The 23,066-nt window shown below is 44.1% G+C and overlaps 1 protein-coding gene across 5 annotated transcripts in view; it reads right to left on the reverse strand.

Annotated features, from left to right (window-relative positions):
* bbs9 (Bardet-Biedl syndrome 9) overlaps window positions 1–23,066 on the reverse strand; it is a 123,097-nt gene that overhangs the window by 7,415 nt on the left and 92,616 nt on the right. Inside the window, exons 19-20 of one of the 5 annotated variants that reach the window (XR_004633385.1) lie at window positions 18,734–18,910; window positions 18,321–18,611 (exon numbers count right to left, since the gene is read on the reverse strand). The exons of 1 other annotated variant lie outside the window; for it this stretch is intronic. Coding sequence is in view for 3 of the 4 variants with exons in the window: in XM_034698554.1 (XP_034554445.1) it covers window positions 378–536 (159 nt within the window). In the remaining variant the exon portion in view is untranslated. Of the gene's footprint in view, window positions 1–362; window positions 537–18,319; window positions 18,911–20,777; window positions 21,022–23,066 lie in introns of those variants that run through there. 3 more of the 5 variants (XM_034698554.1, XM_034698557.1, XM_034698555.1) reach the window with 3 other exon arrangements.

Genomic DNA, 23,066 nt, shown 5'->3' on the forward strand with positions numbered 1-23,066 from the left:
ATATATGAACTCTCTTGGCCCGGCGAGGAGTTCAATGGTGCAAGAAAACACCCCGACACGCCTGCCACACACATTTTCTCACATATTGACTCGGAGCAGCTCGAGTGAAGACGGACTGTAAACTCTGCGCTGTGATTAACTGTAATCTGATTTAATCAAATAAATGCACACGTCAAAGAGAGCAGAGCTCGGCAGTAAAAACTACACACTCGTATTTGTTGCTGACATGAAAGAGGAGAGTCGATGTTCTGTTCTTGTAGGCTTTTTAACTGAGACTGAGCTGTTCCAGAACATGCTGAAGCTGTATGTTAATGAAGGTCTCTTGCATAAGAATTGAACCTCCTGAAAATGCTGCAAACCTTCACATATTTAGGCTTTTAATGTTGACTTGATCCAGTTTCCAGGACAGAGAAAGCAGCAGATCCTTGCAGCAGTGTAGATGCTGATATTTGCTGAAGCAAGAGAGAAACAGAAGCACGATATGTGAGGGTAATGCTCCTGCAGGGACATCTGGATTGCATTGAATTTGGCGCCCCCTGTGGACAAGGCAGGATGTCTCTTTGCTGATCTTTTCTTGCAAGTAGGAAAGGAAGTTTCACCTTTCAAGAACAGACGCCATAAAGCTTCAGAATTCATCACTAACACACACAAACAGATCAAACAAAGGCAAGTCTCAGATCCGTGTCCAGTCTGTCTCCAATACAATCTGATAGGTTTGTATTCTAGTCAATGTGTTAACTTCCACTGGATCCACTCCCTGTTCCGGCTGCCTCTCTGATCCGGCAGGTGGGAGCCCTCCAGATCAGATACACAAGACTTCTATTGGTGCCGGATGCCGGAGCACGACGCATCAATCTCAAGAGAGCAGATGGAGCGGGACAGGAAGTCAGGTTTCACCAAAACAAAATGAAAACATCCGGTTAATTTTCAGAATAAAACACTCTGTGTTATCACCAGATCGTATTTCACTTAACTACAACAACAAACCAAAGTCATGATGAGCGGAGCCAGGCCCTGGAGTCAACAGGTCAGAGGTTTTCAGAGGACCAGAAAGACAACATGGATGAGGAGAGGAGGAGGAGGAGGATCCTTGATTCAGGGATTACTGCAGGAAAACCTTGGTCACATGACTCCAGCTGACCAGCAGTCTGGTGAAAGTCTGATTTTAGATCCAGGTTTGACTCCTGGTTTGTTTTAAACTAATTAGGAAAAGTGTCATCCTTTACTTCCCCTCAGATTCCTCACAAACTTTGTGATGTTGGAAAAAGAGGAAATTTAATCTCACAACAAAAGTATGAAACTTCTTTTTTCTTCAAAAAAAAACGTTTGTAGCTTGAATTATTTGTCCTTAAATGACACAACAAACAAGAAACCAGATCACAGATGAACTGAAGGAACACAGGACCTGATGATTTAATGCCACACACACACACACACACACACACACACACACACACACACACACACACACACACACACACACACACACACACACACACACACACACACACACACACACACACATACATACTGACAGATAACTGCTGTCCTGTCTGATCATAAAAATATCTTCAAGTTATTTTCAGATTTTTCTCTTCAGATGAGCTGCATGTTGCCAATGTGTATGTGGTCTGTGGTGTGTGTGTGTGTGTGTGTGTGTGTGTGTGTGTGTGTGTGTGTGTGTGTGTGTGTGTGTGTGTGTGTGTGTGTGTGTGTGTGTGTGAGTGTGTGTGTGTGTGAGTGGGGACAGTGTTTAGTCTGAAGCCATATTTAGTCTCTCTGGTCCTAAGAGGAGGCCTATAATCACACTGAACCTTTCTCTCTACTCATTACACACACACACACACACACACTGACACACGCACACACACACATATACGCGCACACACACTGACACACACACACGCCATGGCCTGTCATTAACATTTCACACTAACCTCCCAGGATGCTCACGTGCACACATTTAGGGCACACAGCAGGTAGTTTGCATGAATACACACACACACACTCTGCACATTATAATGCAGATTGATAAGAAGAGTGTGTGCACATTCACTCAGAGCAAGTGCAGGTGTGTGTCCGGCAGGTGTGTGTCCAAGAGAACACACTGATATCATTCAAACTCAGCTTTAGAGTCGATGTGACACACATCAGGAGCTGCAGAGGAGTGAAAGCTTCATGACGAATACGTGAGGAAGTCAGGTTGTTTATTTCTGACAATCTGAGCGTGTGTGTGTGTGTGTGTGTGTGTGTGTGTTTGTGTGTGTGTGTGTGTGTGTGTGTGTTTGTGTGTGTGTGTGTGTGTGTAAATCATGCATTGTCTGTTTGTGGTTGCAGAACAAAACAGGGCGATCTAATCTTGGCAGACAAAACACAGAGGGATCATGACTACAAATTAGCACCACACACAGCGTTACTCACACACACAGCGTCTCACACACACACACACACACACACACACACACACACACACACACACACACACACACACACACACACACACACACACACACACACACACACACACTCACACTCACACTCACACACACATCCAGCTGCTGTAGAGCCAAACAAGTCTCCCTCTCTCCTCCACCTGTTTCCTCTTTTCTTATTTTTCATGTACTCCTCTTTAGTCATGGTTTATTTTCCCTCCTTCTTTGTTTGTGTTCCTCTGCTGCTTGTTTTTCATCCTTATTTTAATCCGAGACATTTGAAATGAATAAAAACACTGAGTCAGAGTCGAGTCTCAGAGTTCAGAGAAATATTGAATGCTACTCTGAGCCCGGTCAGACTGAATCTCAGACTGAATCACACAGCTGAGCAGAGGATCTCCTCTCCTCTCGTGCATATCGTGATATTTTAAACCTGTTGTGAAACATATAATGTGACATCATTGAAGGCTTTATAGAAAAACAAGCTACTGACATGGATGCTTGTTTTTAATGTCCTTAATTGGCTGTAAAGTTAGTGTTTGGCTTACACGGGACTTCCACCGGATCCATGTCCGGTCCGTCTCTGATCTGGTGCGGGACCGCCGGACAGCTGGAGTCATGTGATCAAGGTTTCCCCACAGTAATCACTGAATCAAGGATTCTCCTCCTCCTCCTCTCCTCATCCATGTTGTCTTTCTGGTCCTCTGAAAACCTCTGACCAGTTGAGTCAGTACAAAGCTGGGTTTGCATCAGTGCTGACCCTCATATAAGGACATCAATAAGTGTGTCTTCTTTGTGAAGATATTTACAGTGTATTCAAGAAACTTTTGCTTGGTTTGACACGGGTTCTTCTGGGGCACTCGCCATGTTTTGGTGGTTTTCCGCCTCTGCTTCCATCTGCACCTTTCCCCCTCAGACAACACTCACCTGGGACTTCCACCAGATCAGTCTCCGATCCACTGCGGTCCAGCTCCATGCTCTCTCGTCCCTCAACGCCCAACGGTTGCGTTTTCAGAACGCAGCACGGAGCAGGACCACCGTACAGCTGGAGTCATGTGACCGAGGTTTCCCCACAGTAATCCCTGAATCAAGGATCCTCCTCCTCCTCCTCTCCTCATCCATGTTGTCTTTCTGGTCCTCTGAAAACCTCTGACCTGTTGACTCCAGGCCTGGCTCCGCTCATCATGACTTTGGTTTGTTGTTGTAGTTAAGTGAAATACGATCTGGTGATAACACAGAGTGTTTTATTCTGAAAATTAACCGGACTGAGAAACCTGACTTCCTGTCCCGCTCCATCTGTCAGATCAGAGACTCACCCAGAACACAACGGAGTGGATCCAGTGGAAGTTAACACATTGACTAGAATAGAAACCTACAAATAAATAATGAAATACCTTAAATAAAAATAGAACTTAAAGAAAGTTAGAAAACTTTAAAGCTCTACATGACCACACTTCTTTCTGTTTATATCAATGGCCTAACTCCATATGCTCCATATGAGCCTGCACGCCTTCCTGGATCAGCTGACCTGGGTTTGCAGGATGTACCAATGAAATCATGGTACCCCAACTCTGCAAAGACCAACCTGTGAATTCAAGTGTGCAAAATATGTGCCTCTTTTTTCATTTATTTATTAATTTATTAATTTATATTGACATATTTTTAATTTCTGTCCATCTGAATTTTTTTTGTTTTAATTTCAGCATTTTAATGTCTTGAATTTTAAAGTGTTTTTTTTTTTAGCCTCATTGTGAATCACTTTGTAGCTTTGTTACAAAGAGCACTGTACAAGTAAATGTTATACTTATTCTACATTATATTAAAGAGCTGATTATTTTAACCTATAATAGCTTCTGATGTAAATGTTTTAAAGATGAAACTGTAACAAACTACATTCAACATTTTGCTGCTGATCAAACTTCTGTGATTTATTGCTGCGAACAGACGGAACGGTCAGCCGGGAGATTTTTATCCTGAGGACAAAGAAGCTTCTGAAAATAAAACACAGTACACACACACACACACACACACAGAACACACACACACACACACACACAGAACACACACACACACACACACACACACACAGACTAAAAGGAGCACATATTTCTTTGCACACCTACACACAACCTGAGCGCCACTACGGTCAAACATTGAACCACACACTTGATGCAGTCCAGACCAGAGAGACCTGAGAAGCCAACAAACACACACACATGCTGACACACACTGACACACACACACACTGACACACAGGGAGCCAGGTCTGAGGTGATGGTTTTGGTTGTGGTCCCAGTGAAAACGACACTAATTTGGAGGTAAGGAGGTCTGGCAGGCGGAGTCAAGCTTTCACAAACTCGTAACTGAAGAAGCCGTGAGCTAATTCAGAAGCTAGCAATGCTAACGCTACTGTGATGCTAACGAGATGACGCACGCTTCCACGCCGTCCATCTTTTCATAGACTACTGACCTGATCTATGACGCTGCTGAATAACACACAAACACACTCTGTCTGAAACATACATGCACTGAAAACACACACTTATATAATCATAAACACACACACACACACACTCCTGAAAACACACACACACAGAGTCATGAACACGTTGCTGACTAACTCCAAAAACCACACTAAATAAGTCGAACTAAAAACACGAAAACACACCCTTGGCAGCAGGATCCCTGTCCCTGTGTGTGTGTGTGTGTGTGTGTGTGTGTGTGTGTGTGTCAGTGTGTGTGTGTGTGTGTGTGTGTGTGTTGCCCCTGCCATGCATGTTTGCTTTTCTCTCAATGGTCTCCTTTGAAGGATGGAGGAGAGGAAGAGAGAGAGAGGGAGGTGAGTGAAGGAGGGAGAGATGGAGGGGGGAAAATATGAGGAGAACTCTGAGAATTCACTGAAACAAGATAAATATCCTCAGGTTGGCGTCGCGCCGCCGCCGCCGCCGCACTCTCTCTGTGACACACACACACACACACACACACACACACACACACACACCCTGATTACAGAGTAAATATGTGTAATCTTATAAATCAGCCATTGTTTGTGCGGCAGAGGAAACAAACGCACACACACATCGCTCAGGGAGGACGTGTTGACTTTAGAGAAAGTGAGCGGGTGGAGGTGATCAGTCATGTAGGGTCACACAAATAGAATTAACATACAGCAGCTGAGGTGGAGACTTTTCTTCAATATGGCAGCAAGTCAGTGAAAATTATTTTTCATCCAGCAGCAACCAACACACCAAACTCTACCATCAGTGAAACTTAACAAAACTGAAACTGTGATCTGTGCACGCCCCAGGTCTGTTTGTCAACTCATTACAATTAGACTGAAAGATCTTATCCACCTTCAGAATCAGCTGCCTTTATGTGCATGAGTAAGATCTGTGCATAGTGAGAGAGCCTGGTGCAAAATCTCAGGGCGTTGGAGTTTGCTGGATACTGAAAGTCTGACATAAAGAAAGAGGAGACAGATCCTTGTTGTTGAGAGCTTTCTGCTTTAGACCTAAGAACTGTTGATGAGCATGCTGAGCCAAGATTACTTTATTTCCATGACATATAAAGAATGCAAAAAGAGGAAGTGCTCTATGGACTACACAGTGCCAGCTAGATAGTCACACATGCAATTCAAACGCATGAAGATCAATGCAGTACCTACGTCTGTTGTGCATGACCGCATAGTCACATAACAAAGGCAGGATTTTCATCTGTGAGAGCAGGGTGACCATAACAGATATCCCTGACAGCAAACGTCTACTAAAACGATTAATTCTGCTCTGACTGAGGTGAAAACTTTTGCTGCTGTCTTGTGAATGAGCTCCTTAATGCAGTTTGTCCAAAGATAGTCTGCAACTAGTCCAGTCTACTGGCAGCTCAGTCCTGGACCCTGTGGAGGTGGTGGCTGACAGGAGAATTATGGCCAAGCAGTCGTCTCTGATGAACATTTCTTTTCTATATATATTCTTGTTGAAATTCTTGTTCTGTACACCTTCTTGTTTGCTGCTGTAACTCCATGAATTTCCCCATTGTGGGACGAAAAAAGGAGCATCTTATCTTATCTTATCTTATCTTACTAAGAAGAATGACCGGTGTTAAGTGAAAGAATCCCATAATGCCAGTATGCTAGTTTCACTTTACTCAGATGAAATAACTTAGATTAAAAAAAGAAGGATATCAAATAAACTCCAGGAATGAAAATGGGCAAAAGGGTGACCGTAAATGTTAGAAATAAGGGCTGCATAAAACATGTGATGCAGCAATTCTCATGTTGCTTGATGAAAAACTAAAATAAAGTCTGTCTGAAGTCACACTGCTGCAGCTGTTTGTTGAAGCACAGGGTGAAATGACACGCAGAGTCTTCGTCACATGACTGTAAAGGTTCACACAACACCGCTGCTGTCACATGTGAGGCTGGATGCTGGAGGCAGACGCTCAGTTACACGAGGCAACAGTTCAGAGCGTGTGTTGCCTTTAGAAGGTGATATGAGTAACTGAACATACTTGAACACCTTTGTGAAATGTTGATGCTTGACCTGCTCTTTCTGCAACTGATGTCTCACTTCTTTTGGATTTAGGGTTTAAAGTCGATGGCCAAAGATGTAAGAGTAAAAGATGGATGAATCATTGAAAGTAATGAAATAGTCACATGTTGTGCACACTGAGAAACATGCAGGATGAGTGTATCTAAATCAAGTACATTACTAAAAGGAGGAAGAAGAAACCTGCAGCTTTAACTGAGAAGACTTGATCTGACTTAGAGAACTCTGGTGTGGGTGCGGCCCAACATTTCTCTGTATCTGCTTCTGAAAACAGAGACATAAACACACGTTTCCAGCCTCGGCCCAAAATCCATTAGCTACAGCTCTGAATGCATATCTGTATATATTGTTCCGCTGTATTACGGTCCCACACTCTGCCAACTCGCCCCATCGTGCATATGGTTTCCATACATGCAGACCACATCGTGCTCCGTACGCCGCTGTATTTACAGCTAATTAAATAATGCAATGACACGCACACACAGGGATCATTGTTGAAATGTCATTTCCTAAAGCAGCAGGATTTTATTCATCAAAAATCAGACGCATGTGGACAATTAACTCTGTCACGTGAGCGCAGTGTGTGTGTGTGTGTGTTTGTGTGAGTGTGTAATCTTATTATTTAGGGTGTATCCTCCACGGAGCAGCAGACAGACTCCTGCTGGTTTAAACAAAGAGTGTGAGTCTGGGCTGAACCGGGATCAGACGTTTACAATACAACACGGTCTGATAAATCAACACACTTTACTCAGACTTGGCTGAGTGATCCACTTTACCTCATCCTTCCATTCTAACACTCGGACACGCTGCTGCTGACTCTGGAAAACATGTTATACCAACAGGGTCTTGAGCAACTTCACGCCTCATCTCTATTCTTGTGCTTTTTATCTCTGCGTCTCTTTAATCTGCCTTCCACTTGACGACTGACTCCTTTTAATTTGAGCTGCTTTTTTGCTGCTTTTGAAAACATGGTCGCCTGATTCAATCATATCCAGAGCAAAACTAACAAAACATGTGACGCCTTTATGGCTTCTATGAGGGGTGCAACATCTGGATACTGATGGAGAGGGTGTAAATGTGCAGATGCATGTTAATTGCATGAAATATGAGAGTGCCAGTATGCATGTTCATCTACTTCATTTTACGGGCCTGCCTTTTGAGCATGCTTTCTTTCCTCTTTCATTTCTTTGTCCCCTTAAATCTTGACTGAATATGGATCTTGCATCGTGTCTATCATGTGTTCTTTTGGTTTGTTGTAAATGTGACAAACGAACACTTTAACTACAACAAAGATGACGATACGATGACTCATCTTGTAGCTACAACAAAGGTACTATAGCAAGACAGTTCTTTTAATAACTAGACCAGTGTGTTTCTTTTTACTGTGACATGTTTCCACTACAAACGTCCTGCAGTCTTCTTCAGAAGAGTCACAAGGTGTTGTTTCTGGATTAAAGAGGTTTGGTTGTCCTACCTGATACGGCAGGAAGACCAAACCTCTTTAAACCAGTCTTAGGACAGCATGTCGGCCCCCTCATCCCGGTTCACTCTCCTCTAGGTCCACTTCCTGATCTCTACAGCCTCCCTTATCCAACGCTGATATCTGTGGCCTTCTGAGTGGATGACCTCGGCCTTTTCCTGGTCCATGATGTGGTTTTCCCTCTTGCAGAGGTCTGAAATAGCTGATTTTAGATGTTCTTGGTCTGCTTTTTGCTCTATTGCACGTGTGCGTGTTCCAGGGGTTTCATTTTCCTGTGTGCAAATCATCCTGCCTGTTTTGCCGATGTACGTTTTGTTGCAGGAAAGGCATGGAGTTTCATACATGACGGCGTTATGACGGGGGAGGTCGTCCTGCCGTATCATGTAGGACGACCAAACCTCTTTAAATCAGCTGACAGACACGTCACAACAACACCACGTGACTCTTCTGGACAAGACTGCAGGAAGTTTGTAGTGGAAACATGTCAAGGTAAAAGAGAACTGTCTTGGGCGTGGAGTTAGCCTAATGGTTAAGGTGGGCACCCATGTAGCGGGCGGCTCGAGTTTGAATCCAGCCTGTGGCCTCTTTCCCACATGTCTTTCCCAGTTTCCTATACGGTCCTCTCCTCTATAAAATAAAGATGTAAAAAGCCCCAAAATAGAACTTTAAAAAATAACTGTCTTGCTAAGTCTAGTGTGTCAGACCTAGTGAACCTCTTTGGACTTTGGTAGTATCTTTGTTGTCCTTGGTGTCACCTCTCAGGAGTGAGTACAGGTGTGTTTTGGACCTCACTCATACAAAGATCCAAACACCGTTCCTTTAGACTCTTTGGACTCTTTTCTCTGCCTGAACTTTTGATCTTTCCCGGTTCTTTGGATTGACAGTCACTGAATCTGTCTTTGTTTTTTAAACCACAGTAACTTTTTACCTACAACTCAGCGGAAACTTAAGAAAGCAGAATACCGCCTCCGCCTTCCCTCTCTGAGGGTCCGACCACCGCTCGGTGATGGATTGTGCTCGTGATTACTCCAGAGAGCGTCGACTCGACCTCCAGGTTGTTTCACCAAAGAGTTCTTTAGGCTTTATGTAATAATGACTAATATGAAAGTATTACATTAATAATCACCGCCATTACTTCCTTTTCTTTGATTTTTACAAGCCTGTCTTCTTACTGCAGCATCTGTCTCTCTCTGCAAACCACAGCACACAAATGGCTGTTTCAATCACCCCTTCACTTTGGTCCTCTGCCTCATAACTTGACTGAAAACACAAGTTTACAGTCTGTGGTGGATGCGGCTGACAGCATCAAACTGCACACATTGTCTTGTGTGCAGCAAAGGTTGATTTCATTTACTTTACGGCCAAACAAGAGCTTCCCACGACCAAAGCAGAATGCAAACAGCACCCCGCTGCGGTTTTGTTTGTTGCAGTTTGAAGCTCCTGTGCCAGAAAAATGAGGCGAGGAGGTTTGGACGGACTACATGAGGTTGAAATTCACCTTTGATACTGAGCAGAGTGAACTGGGGTCAGAGTTTACCTGATGGGCGTGATGATGAAGAGGTTTCTCAGGTCAGTGTCGACTCTTCAGGTTGTAAAAATCAGTGAGATTGTTGGCGCTGAACTATCAGACTGTTTAATTAAAGCTCCAGGACAAAAATACCTTCAGTCCATAATCTCTGCTTCTTTAATCTCCTCTCAGCGTGACAGCTTTCCAACATGGATGACTTATTAAATCTCTGCTTGGTGCCCAGCAACAGGACACAACGAGAAATGATGTGGTAAGCACGGTGGGAAACTTCTTCTTAATGTATTCACTTCTCTAAAAACTTTGAATATTCAATCAAGACGAGTGATAGCTGGAGCTCAGCGGGGTCACAGTGACGACTGGATCTTCAGGAGACCAAAGGAGCTTTTATGATCTTTACCTTGAGGCAGGAAAAATACATTTATTATAATTCAATTCAGTTTTATTCTATTTTTTTTAACTTCCTCTGTCTTTGTAGTCATTCATTTCCTTCCCTCTTTAAATTTTACAGTTGGTTCAACTTAGTATTTTCTCATGTTAGTCACAAAGTATTAAAATTCTTATTTTACAGCACCTATATTTATGTTTCTCCTGTTTCTAATTACATCCATGTCTTTGTGCTGTGTCACCTGATTGCTTCATTCGGTAACCGTCACGAGTTCTATTTCAAGACTCTCAAAGAGAAACTGGGAAAAACCCAGACGCAGTTGTAAAAATTCCTTCAGTGGGATTTCTGTATGCTGGCCTCCCAAGATGCAGAGACAAAATATCTACAACAGTGAGGATAAATTGCCCAAATGGGACAAACGCTGCATAAAAACCCTGAGAATACAGAAGAGAAAAGGCCTCTGCATTGTTTCTGCAGCCCACCTACCTAAAAACTCCTACAAGGTGATTTGAATTGGATCCTGTGATGACATAATGACAGGAGTTAGTGACTTGCATACCGTGCATGCAAAACCACTCCCACTCCTCAAGTGATTCCACTTCCTCTTACACTAATGTGGTTTGCTTAGATGTTGCAGAGTCAAGATGTCAAAGGTTAGAGTCAGAAGCAGCTACAGTCGGTGCTAATTTGTTGGTGTGAATCACTTCACCTCAGACTGCTTCGACAACGAGAGTCAGTACACAGCTGAGTTTGCATCAACGCTAACCCTCATATAAGGATCTTTACCAACAGTTAGTGACTCCATAACATCGAGAAGTGAAGCCACTTGTGTGGCTTGGTACTGAAGCAGGTTCTTCTGGGGTGCTCGCCAAGTTTTGGTGTTTTTCCGCCTCTGCATCCGTCTGCACCTTTCCCCCTCAGACAACATTCAACTGGAACTTCCACCAGATTCGTCTCCAGTCCATCTCTGATCTGCTGCAGTCCGGAGCAGGACCGGTGGACAGCTGGAGTCATGTGACCGAGGTTTCCCCGCGGTAATCACTGAATCAAGGATTCTCCTCCTCCTCCTCTCCTCATCCATGTTGTCTTTCTGGTCCTCTGAAAACCTCTGACCTGTTGACTCCAGGCCTGGCTCCGCTCATCATGACTTTGGTTTGTTGTTGTAGTTAAGTGAAATACGATCTGGTGATAGCACAGAGTGTTTTATTCTGAAAATTAACCGGATGTTTTCATTTTGTTTTGGTGAAACCTGACTTCCTGTCTCCGCTCCATCTGCTCTGTTGAGATTGATGCGTCGTGCTCCGGCATTCGGCAAGAATAGAAGTCTTGTGTATCTGATCCGGAGTACTCCGACCTGCAGGATCAGAGATGCAGCAGAGTGGATCCAGTGGAAGTTAACACATTGACTAGAATAGAAACCGATCAGATCCGGTGCTGTGACAGATCGGAGACGGATCTGGTGGAATTTGTCCGTTAACCTCCTGCACGTACTTTGTGAATTAGACGTCTATTCACGCAGGTTTATGGAGCCTTTATCATTAAGGACTGTAATAGAGTAGGAAACTGGGGAGAGAGTGGGAAGTGTGTTGATTTTGAAGACTGTAGCCTCTGTAAATGCGGCGCATTATTTAACCACTTATCCACACCAGATCCAACCCAACTCAGACTTCTTATTTTGGATAGTCTTAAGTTGTTGAACATCACTGTCATGTCTCAAATCTATGACTCACAGGGATAAACATCTACCTTTAATATGTTTTGTGTTTCAACTTTCCTGCTCTCACAGATGAAGAAATGTTGCATTGATAAATTATCTTCAAGAGAAACCTCCTGAAACTTTTTAATACTTTTTAATAAATGAGGAAGAATGAGGTGCCTACAGAGACGATCCTTCTCCTCTCCACCTGCTCTTATCTCATAAAAACAGGAGTCCCATCGAGGTCAGACGTAATAAATGGACTACAGTTCATCTGTGTTTCCTCATCCATCCCTCTGGGCTTCCATAAATAAGAACATCAGCTGTTGTTGAAAGCATTACTTTACTATGTTGATTTGAAAATAGTCAGAGCTGCAGTTCAAGTAGCAGCGTGTCATTCAAAAGTCTGCTCAGAGTTCAAATGTTCCAGATTTAGCTCCGTAAAGTTCTCTTACTAAGATCAGACAGGAGTTCTGTGATGGAGTTTTGGTCCTCAGCCCAAACCTGAATCATCCCCGCCCTGACCACCAGACGGTTCGGCCCGGGTCTGGATCTCATTTCTCTAAATTCCCTCCGGCCTGATCAGGTCAGGTTTCATTTTATTTATCTTCCCCAGGTTTTAATCAGGTTCGGGCTCATTAAATGCCGCAGCGGTTGCGGGCTGCGGATAACACGCAATCCACATCGGTTCCAGCAGGGTCAGAACGGAGCTCTGGACCCAGCTCAAGCTGTAGTACGAGAGGAGGGAGGAGGAGCGAGGAGAGCCTCCGTGAAGCATCTGTGCTGTTCTTTATCAGACAGACATGGATGACCTGCCAGAGGATTTCCTCATAGATGTGGTGGAGCTGGAGGAGACTTTATTATTAACATGTGATGTGGTCGGAGCTGGGAGGGGTGAGAGACAGTCAGGGAGAGGATCAGAGGGTGGACTCAGAGGAAGACAGATGAAAAGTGGAGCGAGGAGAAGACAGGCGAGGAAATATAAAGGATGAGGATTAATAAACGTACGAAGGGGAAGTAGTATTTAAGGCAGAAAGACGAGGAGATGGAATTAAAGGGTCACTAAAATACAAAATACAGAGTGATTAAAACATGGAAAACAAACAAAGGGATGAAATAAAGAGAGTTAGACACGTGCAAGGACAAACATGAGGAAAAATATGACAGGGGGTGAAGGAAACTCAGTGTGTTCTGTTTGTTTCTTTATTATAAGATGAATTGTAAGATGTTCCAGATTTATGTCTCATTTCTGCAAGTTATAGCCAGTGCTTCAAATATGCTGAAGATACTAAGTCTGAGGAGCAATATTGCATTAATATTTTGAGGTTTCTCACATTGTTTGACATTTTCAGGGATGTATTTCTTCTTTTTGCCTCATGCTGCTCACGCTCTGTCTTGTGACTCCATGAAACCTGGACTCTTTTTTGGTGTATGACACAAAAAATTTAACTAAACCAATGCTACTTCTCCTCTGAGCACAGTTTTTAAAAGTTTTGGGACTAATAAATAAAGAAAAAGTACTGGAATTGCAACAGTAGATTGATGTAGCTGTAAAATTAGCCGTAACCTCGGCTGCAGTTCCTCAAGTGTCCACTTGAGGCTGGCTTCAAAAGCTCAGAATCCTAAGTCAATGTCATATCAAAATATGTCTCTGGGTTGATCAAAAGTTAGGTTGAATCAGCATTTCATTACATCCCTTCAGAAACCAACAGGTGACGTCAATTTGACTAAATTCATGTTTTAAAGTCTGTGGTTACTATATAGTCCATGGAGGAGGAAATGCCGACCATATAAGGGCGTTCACTGAAAGTTCATCCCTGCAGAGATGGACGTATTTGCTGCAAAGCCATCAGACCCCATTCACAAAAGCATGAGCCCCTTGTCTTGATCTCCCTCGATCACTCCGTTTCCCCCTTATTTTTGCAGTACATACATGATATTTGACCCAAAGACAGAGACTCTTAAAGGCTGTGTAGTTAAAGCCACAAAGATAGAAAGCACATGAAAAGAAAGATCTGAATCAGACAGATGGAGGAGCGATGAAGTCATAAATGATCTCCTCCTCTCTGCCTTCCCTTCCTTTCCCCTCTCCTTCCTGTCCTCTGATCCCACAGCTGACAGAATCAAAGAACAAATCAGACTTTTATTGTCTGTTTTATTCCCCATTGATCTGCTTTCATCTGTCTGCTGTCTGTCCCACAAATGACAGTCTGATGTGATCTCTCCATCACACCAGAGAGCAGACGAGAGAAAGAGGGAGGGGGAAAACGGAGGACAGAGAAAGTTTACAGGTGGCAGAGAGGGGGGGGCGTAAATGAAATGGGAAATGTTGTAGAGTTCAGTCCAGATCAGGTTTCATTTGGTGGACCCCCTTTGGGATTGTTGGTGTTTTTTAAAGACTTAAGTTGAAGGTCCAAAATTTGTGAAAAGGTGCAGAAGCAGCCTCTGTGGAAGATCTGCAGCCTCTTAGTTTCAAGCCTCATTGTAGATCAGTGATCTGAGTGTGTGAGGCGCTGTGCTGATTGGCTGCCTGATGGCCAAATTCCACCGGATCCGTGTCCGATCCGTCTCTGATCCGTCACAGCATCAGATCTAAAATATTTCTATTCTAGTCAATGTGTTAACTTCCACTGGAAGCTGCGTCTCTGAGCCCTCGGGGTCAGAGACTTATTGAGATCCTTATATGAGGGTCGGCATTGATGCAAACTCAGCTTTGTACTGACTCTCGTTGCAGATGCAGTCTGAGATGTTCTGAAAATGAAACTGGTGGGTGTTGACGGATGAGAGAGCACGGAGACGGACCGGACGCTGATCTGGTGGATGTCTTGGGTTAGAGCAACACTTGCTCTCGTGCTGCAGAGCAACAAGTGTCACTGTGCAGCAGTGGTCTTTGCATATTGAATGAATACATCAGGGTGCTGTGAAACTGCGCCTCCTCAGGGAATCTAAAAGTCCATGTTGGGTGCATTAAGGCATTAGTGTTCAAAACAAAAGGTGCTCTGGTGACTGAAAACAGATGAGTCATCATGCATTTATCTGGGACAACATCGGCCCCTTTCTATGCAAATGAGCCTCAGTGAAAAAAAACCCCACCCAATTCAGAAACAGTGATGCTAACAGCCAGTTCTTTTTAAAGAAACTCTGCTCTCCTCACCACAATTATGTCACTTCACACCTGGCACCTTTACGTGTGCATGAGTCTGCTCACTGTGCACAGATGTACAGTTTGCTTTGCTGTGGCTCCTCATCAGAGGATGAAAGGTAAAGTCCCTCACCTCCAGCACAGCCCACCTCTGACACACACACTCACACACACACACACACACCTGCACATATAGAACACTGAGTGTCAGCCGTCTGCATGAAAGACAGCCTTTCATTGATAAGACAGACAGTCACATAAACAGACTGTCTGAGAGAAAACAAACCAGACCACCGTCACCCCTCTGTGCTCCATTCAGCCTCCAGAGGGGTCTCACTGTGTGTGTGTGTCTGTGTGTGTGTGTGTGTGTGTGTGTGTGTGTGTGTGTGAGGAGGACTGATGGGTGTAAGTGTGTGTGTGTGTTCCTGGAGTGAAACACCTCCTGGGGGGTAGTCTGAAAATGACTGAGAGAGAGAGAGGTAGAGGAAGTTTCTCGGCTCCCGTCGGTCCTTTAATCTGATACACAAACACACAGAGCACCTAAGAGCCTGCCATTCACACACACACTCTCTCTGCTTGAACACACACTCGGTAATGTGCAAACAGTCAGCTGACACAGGAGTGCATGCACGGATACGGGCAGAGTGGACATGGGGGCAGGGTTAGACTTGTACATCTTAAAATATGCACATGGATGGAAGAGGTTTGATTGATTTGAACACCGGGTGTAAAGAAGTATCAGAGTTAGAGTTCTTGTGTGGCTGCAGGTTCGTCTGTAAGCGCTGCATGGATTCAAACACACCTTATATTGGCTCTCTGATTAACATGTTGTGTCATAATCATCACCTGCAAGTTCATGGATGCTTCTTCACTGTTGAACGAGCACCCTGCTGACAACTTGGTGAGCTGCTTGTTTAGACTTTAGACTTTATTGTCCCCTTGGGGAGATTCTTTTCCACGGCACCTTTCTGCATTTCTACAGACATAGACAAACATAGAGCATACACTGTAGGCTCAACAAACTGTCCACCAAGACATCAACACTCAGACAGAGTTGTGTAATTCAGAGAGGCCTTTTGTTCAGGCTCGCTCTAACAGCAGGGATCAGGCTCTTGCCGAGGTGAGCCCTTCTGCACCTCAGTGCTTTGTACCTGCATCCGTTTGAATGCTAACAGACTTAAATTTCACCCCGACTATATACTGATTTTTTCCAGCTAGCTATCTTAAAAAATTTCTGCAGGACGTAGGAATGAGTTGAAGTGATAATGCCCCCTGCAAGAGAGGGACCAGGGCGGTCGATGTTAAAGACATGCGACCAACGCAAACCCTGAAGAGAGAGACGTAACAGGATGAATAATAACATCCAAGGTCGAAGGAGGAGAATCACTTCCAAGAGGAGAACAGCAAAGACGTCTGGTATGAATGTAACTTTCATCATACTGAAGCAGTGTCACCAACTTAGTTTTCAGACCCCTCTAGCTTCCTTTTTCAAACAAACTACAAATCTAGTGACTCTTTCTGGTGTTAATGGAGACTTTTGGAGGCTGAGGTGGAATCATGTATCGTTCTTACTCTACTCATCGAGCAGTGGATGCTGCTGTGAGTCCCTCCTCGCTGCATTCAGAGCAGGAGGCGTTCACCTCTCAGCATCCAGACTGTTAATGTATCACGCATGTACGAAGACACCGCTGGCTGATCCGGTCTACTCTCTCTTCTTGGTCCTTTTAGATAGTTAATGTAGATTATATACAATAAACATGTAGAATATGTTCTGGTTGGAACATTTCATGTTTTACTTTGATTTGTTTAGTGTAAATATAAACATATTTAGGGTGTTTTTTAACCTCTTGTTGTCTCTCCCTCTATGTTACACGTCTCTCCTGCAGCATCCCTTACAATTCAGATGATGCAAATTAAATAATGATGTCATTTAGCAACTACAAGGACAGCCAATAGCTCCTTTCCCCCCTGAGGAGTTTGCAACACTGTCCTGAAGGTCTCTGTTGCTTTGTCCACTATCATGAGGTTTGACCAGGTGCAAATTTTGGTTGCACCCTGATTTGTTGGTTTGAATGTGAGCATAAAAACTCAACATGGTGAACTAATCCCTCAGATTTCACTTTAAAAACACAAAATGCTGCAAATGAAACATGTTTGCAAGACTTCTGAAAAGCAGAAACATACATAATCTATGAAATATACTTGTAGACATTAACAAACACACAGCCATGAATGTAAAACACCCACCTGGCCAAATTAAACATGATTACACATGCATATAGTGTATTATACATGGTGGACTTCCTCACACACACGGGGAGTAAGAGACCTGGCTGTTAATGGCGGTGGTCCTGCGTTCACAGTGGGATCTGTGTTCAGCCATGTTTAGAGGTCCATTTGGGGCCAGATAAATCAAGCTGCTGTCTACCAGAAGCCTCCATTAGGGGCCCGGCGAGGCCCCTGGACGGCCTGTCAGTCACCCCGTCAGTCAGCGAGCCGCCCTCTTCCAGCGTTTGAACTCATAATTACAGGGAGGCTCAGCTTGGCTCGGCCCGGCTCGGCTCCCGGGCCCCCCTTTAGCTCCCAGACGGCAGCGCTTGCTAGCCCAGCGCTAATGCTAACACTAACACTAACAAACGACGGACGTTTCACCTCCAGAGGAAACGGCGGCGGGGATAATATTTATGGAAACTGAACAGTCTCCCTCCCCTTTGTTCTCCCCCCTCTCCTCGTCCGTCTCTGCAGATGACTTTTACTGCTTTTACGTCTTTGAGTGACAGTCCCGGGTTTCCCCCTCTGAGACTTTGAGAGGTTAGCAAAGTAGTTAGCAGAGGTGCACGAGCGCCAGGCTAACCTTTGGCTGCCACAGATTAATCAAACACCAGTTAGAGGGGAGAGTGTAAAACACAGGGGCCGTGATGACGGATGGCTTTTTAAGGAGCGGGGGGAGGGAGAGGAAAAACACCTCAGAAGACAAGAAGCTCAAAGATCAGAGCTGGAGATCTCCACCAATGACGGATCAGAACCAAAGTCTGGGGAAACAATGATGGTTTTTCTTCTCCATGAGACATTTAGACACAGAAAACTATTATATGTGCGTCTCTCTTTATTCTGAAGGTCATCAATCATACCCTGCTGGTCTCACGGCTCAGACCTGGGGTTGATTTTGGAGTGCAGCCGCTGTGGTCTGGAGATGAAAAAGTTTACATGTATGCACACATAAAGTCAGCCGTGGCTCGCCAGCTCTCAGGAATCCATGAATAATATATATGTGTCCATAAAGGCAGCATGAACAATGGAAATATTATCCTCCGCTGCAGAAACGAACAGCCGACCGCAGAGTATCCTCACAGGGAGCTCGTTCCTCTTATCTCCTGACGGCTCGTCGGCGATGGCCGGCCCCGCTGCATGTGGAGACACACACCGCTAACGAGGGGGAAATCCAACCCCCCCTACCCTCCCTCCACACACACACACACACATACACACACACCTCCATCGACCAAGATTGATGCAGAAAATTTACCCAGCAGACATTCCTCCGGGTCCAAATGAAAGAGGTGCCTGGTTCACCGGCATTCCTGATTGGCCACACATTCCTTCGCCATCCTGACAACAGTGTGATTGCTGGCACGGAGCCGGAGCTTCGCGAGGTAAACATCCCAGACATTTGGACTTTCTAAATACTCCCCCGAGGTTTCACCTGATGGAAAAGTTAAGGTAGGAGAAGTGAGAGAGTGATGTTCTATCTGCCGACAGCAAGACAGATGAAGTGCATCAGAGCGAGGCGTCTTTAAAAGGTAATAAGGCCATGAAGGCGCGCTACTTTATGGCTGCTGATGGACTTTTACTATCTCCTCTGCAAGAGAAGGAACACTTAATTCAAAGAAGCAAAAACTAAAACTGAAATGAAATTGTAAACAGCAACAGAAAAGAGAAGTATAGAAGAGTTTTCAATTTTGCATTTCTGGGAGAGAGAGAGAAACTTTGAGTAAAAACTGAAACTTTTAGTACAAGTTTCAGGCAAAAGAATAAATACAAAGAAGGATAGGAAGTTGCTGATTTGTTTTTCCTGCCTTTTGGACTGACTTTCAATCCTCATGAAAAGTCAAAATACTTTGCATGAAGACAAGTCTCTCTATTTTGTGGTTCAAGAAGAAAAAACTATCCGGTTTTGTTCTTCTCTTTCGGTTTTATCTGTCACAACTGCAAAAAAAGGAACATATTTTTGTGCATTATGACTTTATTTCAGAGGACAATGGATGGAAAATGTGTCCTTTTGTTCTCTCTGGCTCAAGTATTGCTCCACAGGAGATTAACTAGGATTATTAAACACATTAAAGCCCCTGCATGGATTCTCAGCTGTTTGTGAAACATGTAAAAATCAATACTGATTCCTCTTTAAGATCCAAAAAGTCAAAGAGGATCATCAGCAACAAGACTGACAATTTCTAGATAGCAAGTTTTAGTGCTTAAAAGTGCTTCAATGGGCTCGGTGCTCTCTCATCCATCAACATCGACAGCTGGAGTCATGTGACCGAGGTTTTCTTGCAGGTAATTGCTGAATCAAGGATTCTCCTCCTCCTCTCCTCACTTTTATTATTTTATTATTATACTCATCTACTAAAATGTGCACTCTGGCTTAAGCTCATTTAACTTATTTCATGTCATGTCTAAAAGTACTTCTATACAGGGGCGCTGGTGGCCTAACGGTCTAAGCGCCCCACATACAGAGACTATAGTCCTTGTCGCAGAGGTTGCCGGTTCGACTCCTGGCCGCGACCATGTCCTGCATGTCTTCCCCCACTCTCTACTCCCCACAGTTCCTGTCTCTCTTCAGCTGTCTTATCAAATAAAGGTCAAAAGCCTAAAAAAATATAACTTTAAAAGTACTTCTATACCTTTCTTTGTACAGTTAGTATTTTTACTAGATTAGATTTTAGGTTTCCATATTTATTGTCCTTACTGTCTTGCGCGAGCTCACTTGGCAATAAAGCTTTCTTCAATCTCATCCATGTTGTCTTTCTGGTCCTCTGAAAACCTCTGACCTGTTGACTCCAGGCCTGGCTCCGCTCATCATGACTTTGGTTTGTTGTTGTAGTTAAGTGAAATACGATCTGGTGATAACACAGAGTGTTTTATTCTGAAAATTAACCGGATGTTTTCATTTTGTTTTGGTGAAACCTGACTTCCTGTCCCGCTCCATCTGCTCTGTTGAGATTGATGCTGTTGAGAAGTCCTGTGTATCTGATCCGGAGGACTCCGACCTGCCGGATCAGAGACGCAGCTGGAACGCAACGGATCGGATCCAGTGGAAGTTAACACATTGTCTAGAATAGAAACCTATCAGATCAGGTGATGAGACGGATCAGAGACGGACCGGACATGGATCTGGTGGAATTTGGGTTTCAAGACTTACAGGGGGCGCCAAACAAAAGTTAGTCACTGCAGCTTTAAATAAAGGTTGATCAGGAAGATGCAGGGAATAATCAAACTGATAGAAATCAAGGAGAAAGCAAAACCACACAAAAGAAGAGGTGGAGTAAAGAGTGACATTTATAGAACATTTGATTCAGGCTTATCTTAAACCTCCTGTCATGTTCCCAGTGAGAAATGAGGATGTGATGTTTCAGTCCGTGAAGGCAGACTGCTGAGCTGGCCCTGTCCTCAGCAGCATGACTCCTCATCCTGACATGAATTATTAATACCGAGCATTCATCACTCTTCCGACCAGCCGTCGATAGCCTCCATTATGGCGGGTGTGTATACATTACAGAGTGTATAGTGTGTCAGAAACTTCCCGCACACGAGCCGCTGGATGGCGGGAAGAGGCGAAGGAGAAGAGGGAGAGAGGGAAGAGAGGAAAGAACATGTGATGGACAGGAGTGACAGCAGAACGCATTAGCTTGAGGAGGCAGAGTCGTGATATCAGAGCTTCATGTCAGACTGAGCCAAAGAGCTACTGTAGCGTGAGACAAGCGGCGTCCTGACAGGTAATCTGAACCGGACTGAGAGAGCCAGGAGAGGAAAGTTTGAAGAGGTGACACAAAACTTACTGAAACAGCAACTTCTACCAACTTAGCACTGATCGGATCATTTCAGGTGAAGAGGATCTTCAGAATCCAAAAGTCTTACAGCAGAACAAGCCAAACAAATTTAACAAGTGTCACATTACAACCTGTGACGGCTAAACAAGGACAAGTGATGATTAATTTATAGATAGTACTAGGGATGACCACAATTAATCGATTATCGATTAATTGATTGTGAAGAAATTACTCGAAACGCACATTTTTGTTATCAATTTTCCGTCACGTGGAACAAACATCACGTGGTCTCATTTTTGGTTCATCTATCAGGGAGGTGTTTAAGTTTAAAGCATGTTTGGATGTGAATCAGCTGTTAAAGGTGTTGCGCACAGCGGAGACGCTCAGCTGGCGGCTGCGGCTGCGCGTCAGGTCTCCACGTGCGCTTTTTTTTTTAAAGAGGATCAATACAAAACTGCTGCCAACAACAACACAGACACAAAGGTTGACAACTTTAAAGGTGACATATCACGCTTTTTTCATCAATATATATTGGTCTAAGAGGTCCCCAAAACATGTCTTTAAAGTTTATGCTCAAAAAAACACTTTGAAATCAGATTTTGGTCTGCCTGAAAATCCCTCTTCTTCAGCCCTCCTCAGAACACTCTGTTTTCCCTCTGACCACGCCCCCTCAGGAAGTGGGTGTGGCCTCGGCTCTCCAGCACGTTGATCTAATGTTTACATGTTGGCTGAATATACACGGCTGCTCACAGACCCGCGTTACTTCAACCCTCTGAATCTGATCCAGAATCTGATCCTGACGGAGAGGCGCCTGTAGCAGGACCTTTCTGAAGGATTGGTCACAGATTTAGTGTTTCTTGTTGTTTTATTTATCAGTATGTCGATGTGTGTCTTGGTACACAGCTACAGCTATGAACATGTAGCTATGTGGCTATGCTAACTAGCGCTAGCACTTATCCATGATAAATAAAAATCATCCACTAGATCTTCAAATCTGCAGACGTGGGGAGTAAAACCGACCTCTGCCAGAAAGGCAGCGGGACCTTTCTGAAGGATTGGTCACAGATTTAGTGTTTCTTGTTGTTTTATTTGTCAGTATGTAGACGTGTGTCTTGCTACACAGCTACAGCTACGACATGTAGCTATGTAGCTATGCTAACTAGCGCTAGCACTTATCCATGATAAATAAAAATCATCCACTAGATCTTCATATCTGCAGACGTGGGGAGTCAAAGCGACCTTTGTGTTTATTAAGACAGACTACAACTAGCATGCCTCCCTCCTAAGCTCCTTGTTAGCACACATGTGTGCAGGTAATGAAAAACGGAGGAGGGATTCAGTATTATTTTATACAGTCTATGGGCTGAACAAGCTCCGAGCTCTGACTCTGTGACAGACCGGATATTGTTGTTACGTAACAAAAACACGGAAGTCTGAAACGGCTCGTTTCACACACATTTACAGAAAGGTGGAGAAATCAAAACAGGGGCAGAATGGATTTTTTTCATTCTCGGGGGGTTTGTAGACATGCCAGGGACACATATTTCAGGTAAAGAACCATTAAAAAGTCAATTTAGCATGATATGTCACCTTTAAACAGGACATTTCCCACCTTTGGATACGAAGGCAACAGACAGGTGGGAAATTCAGGTATGCTATGTTTGCAGAGCAGCAACATCAGAGCCGTCTGGGCTTTTCTGCTGCTGGACTGATTATGACCCGGTTGCGCTCCCAGCTGACACCTGACCGCGTAGAATATTTTTATGAGCCTGATCGTTGATATTCTGCCTACCAAACATGTGCCCGTATTCA

The sequence above is a fragment of the Notolabrus celidotus genome, chromosome 12 (genome assembly GCF_009762535.1).
Source record: "Notolabrus celidotus isolate fNotCel1 chromosome 12, fNotCel1.pri, whole genome shotgun sequence".
Taxonomy (NCBI): Eukaryota; Metazoa; Chordata; class Actinopteri; order Labriformes; family Labridae; genus Notolabrus; species Notolabrus celidotus.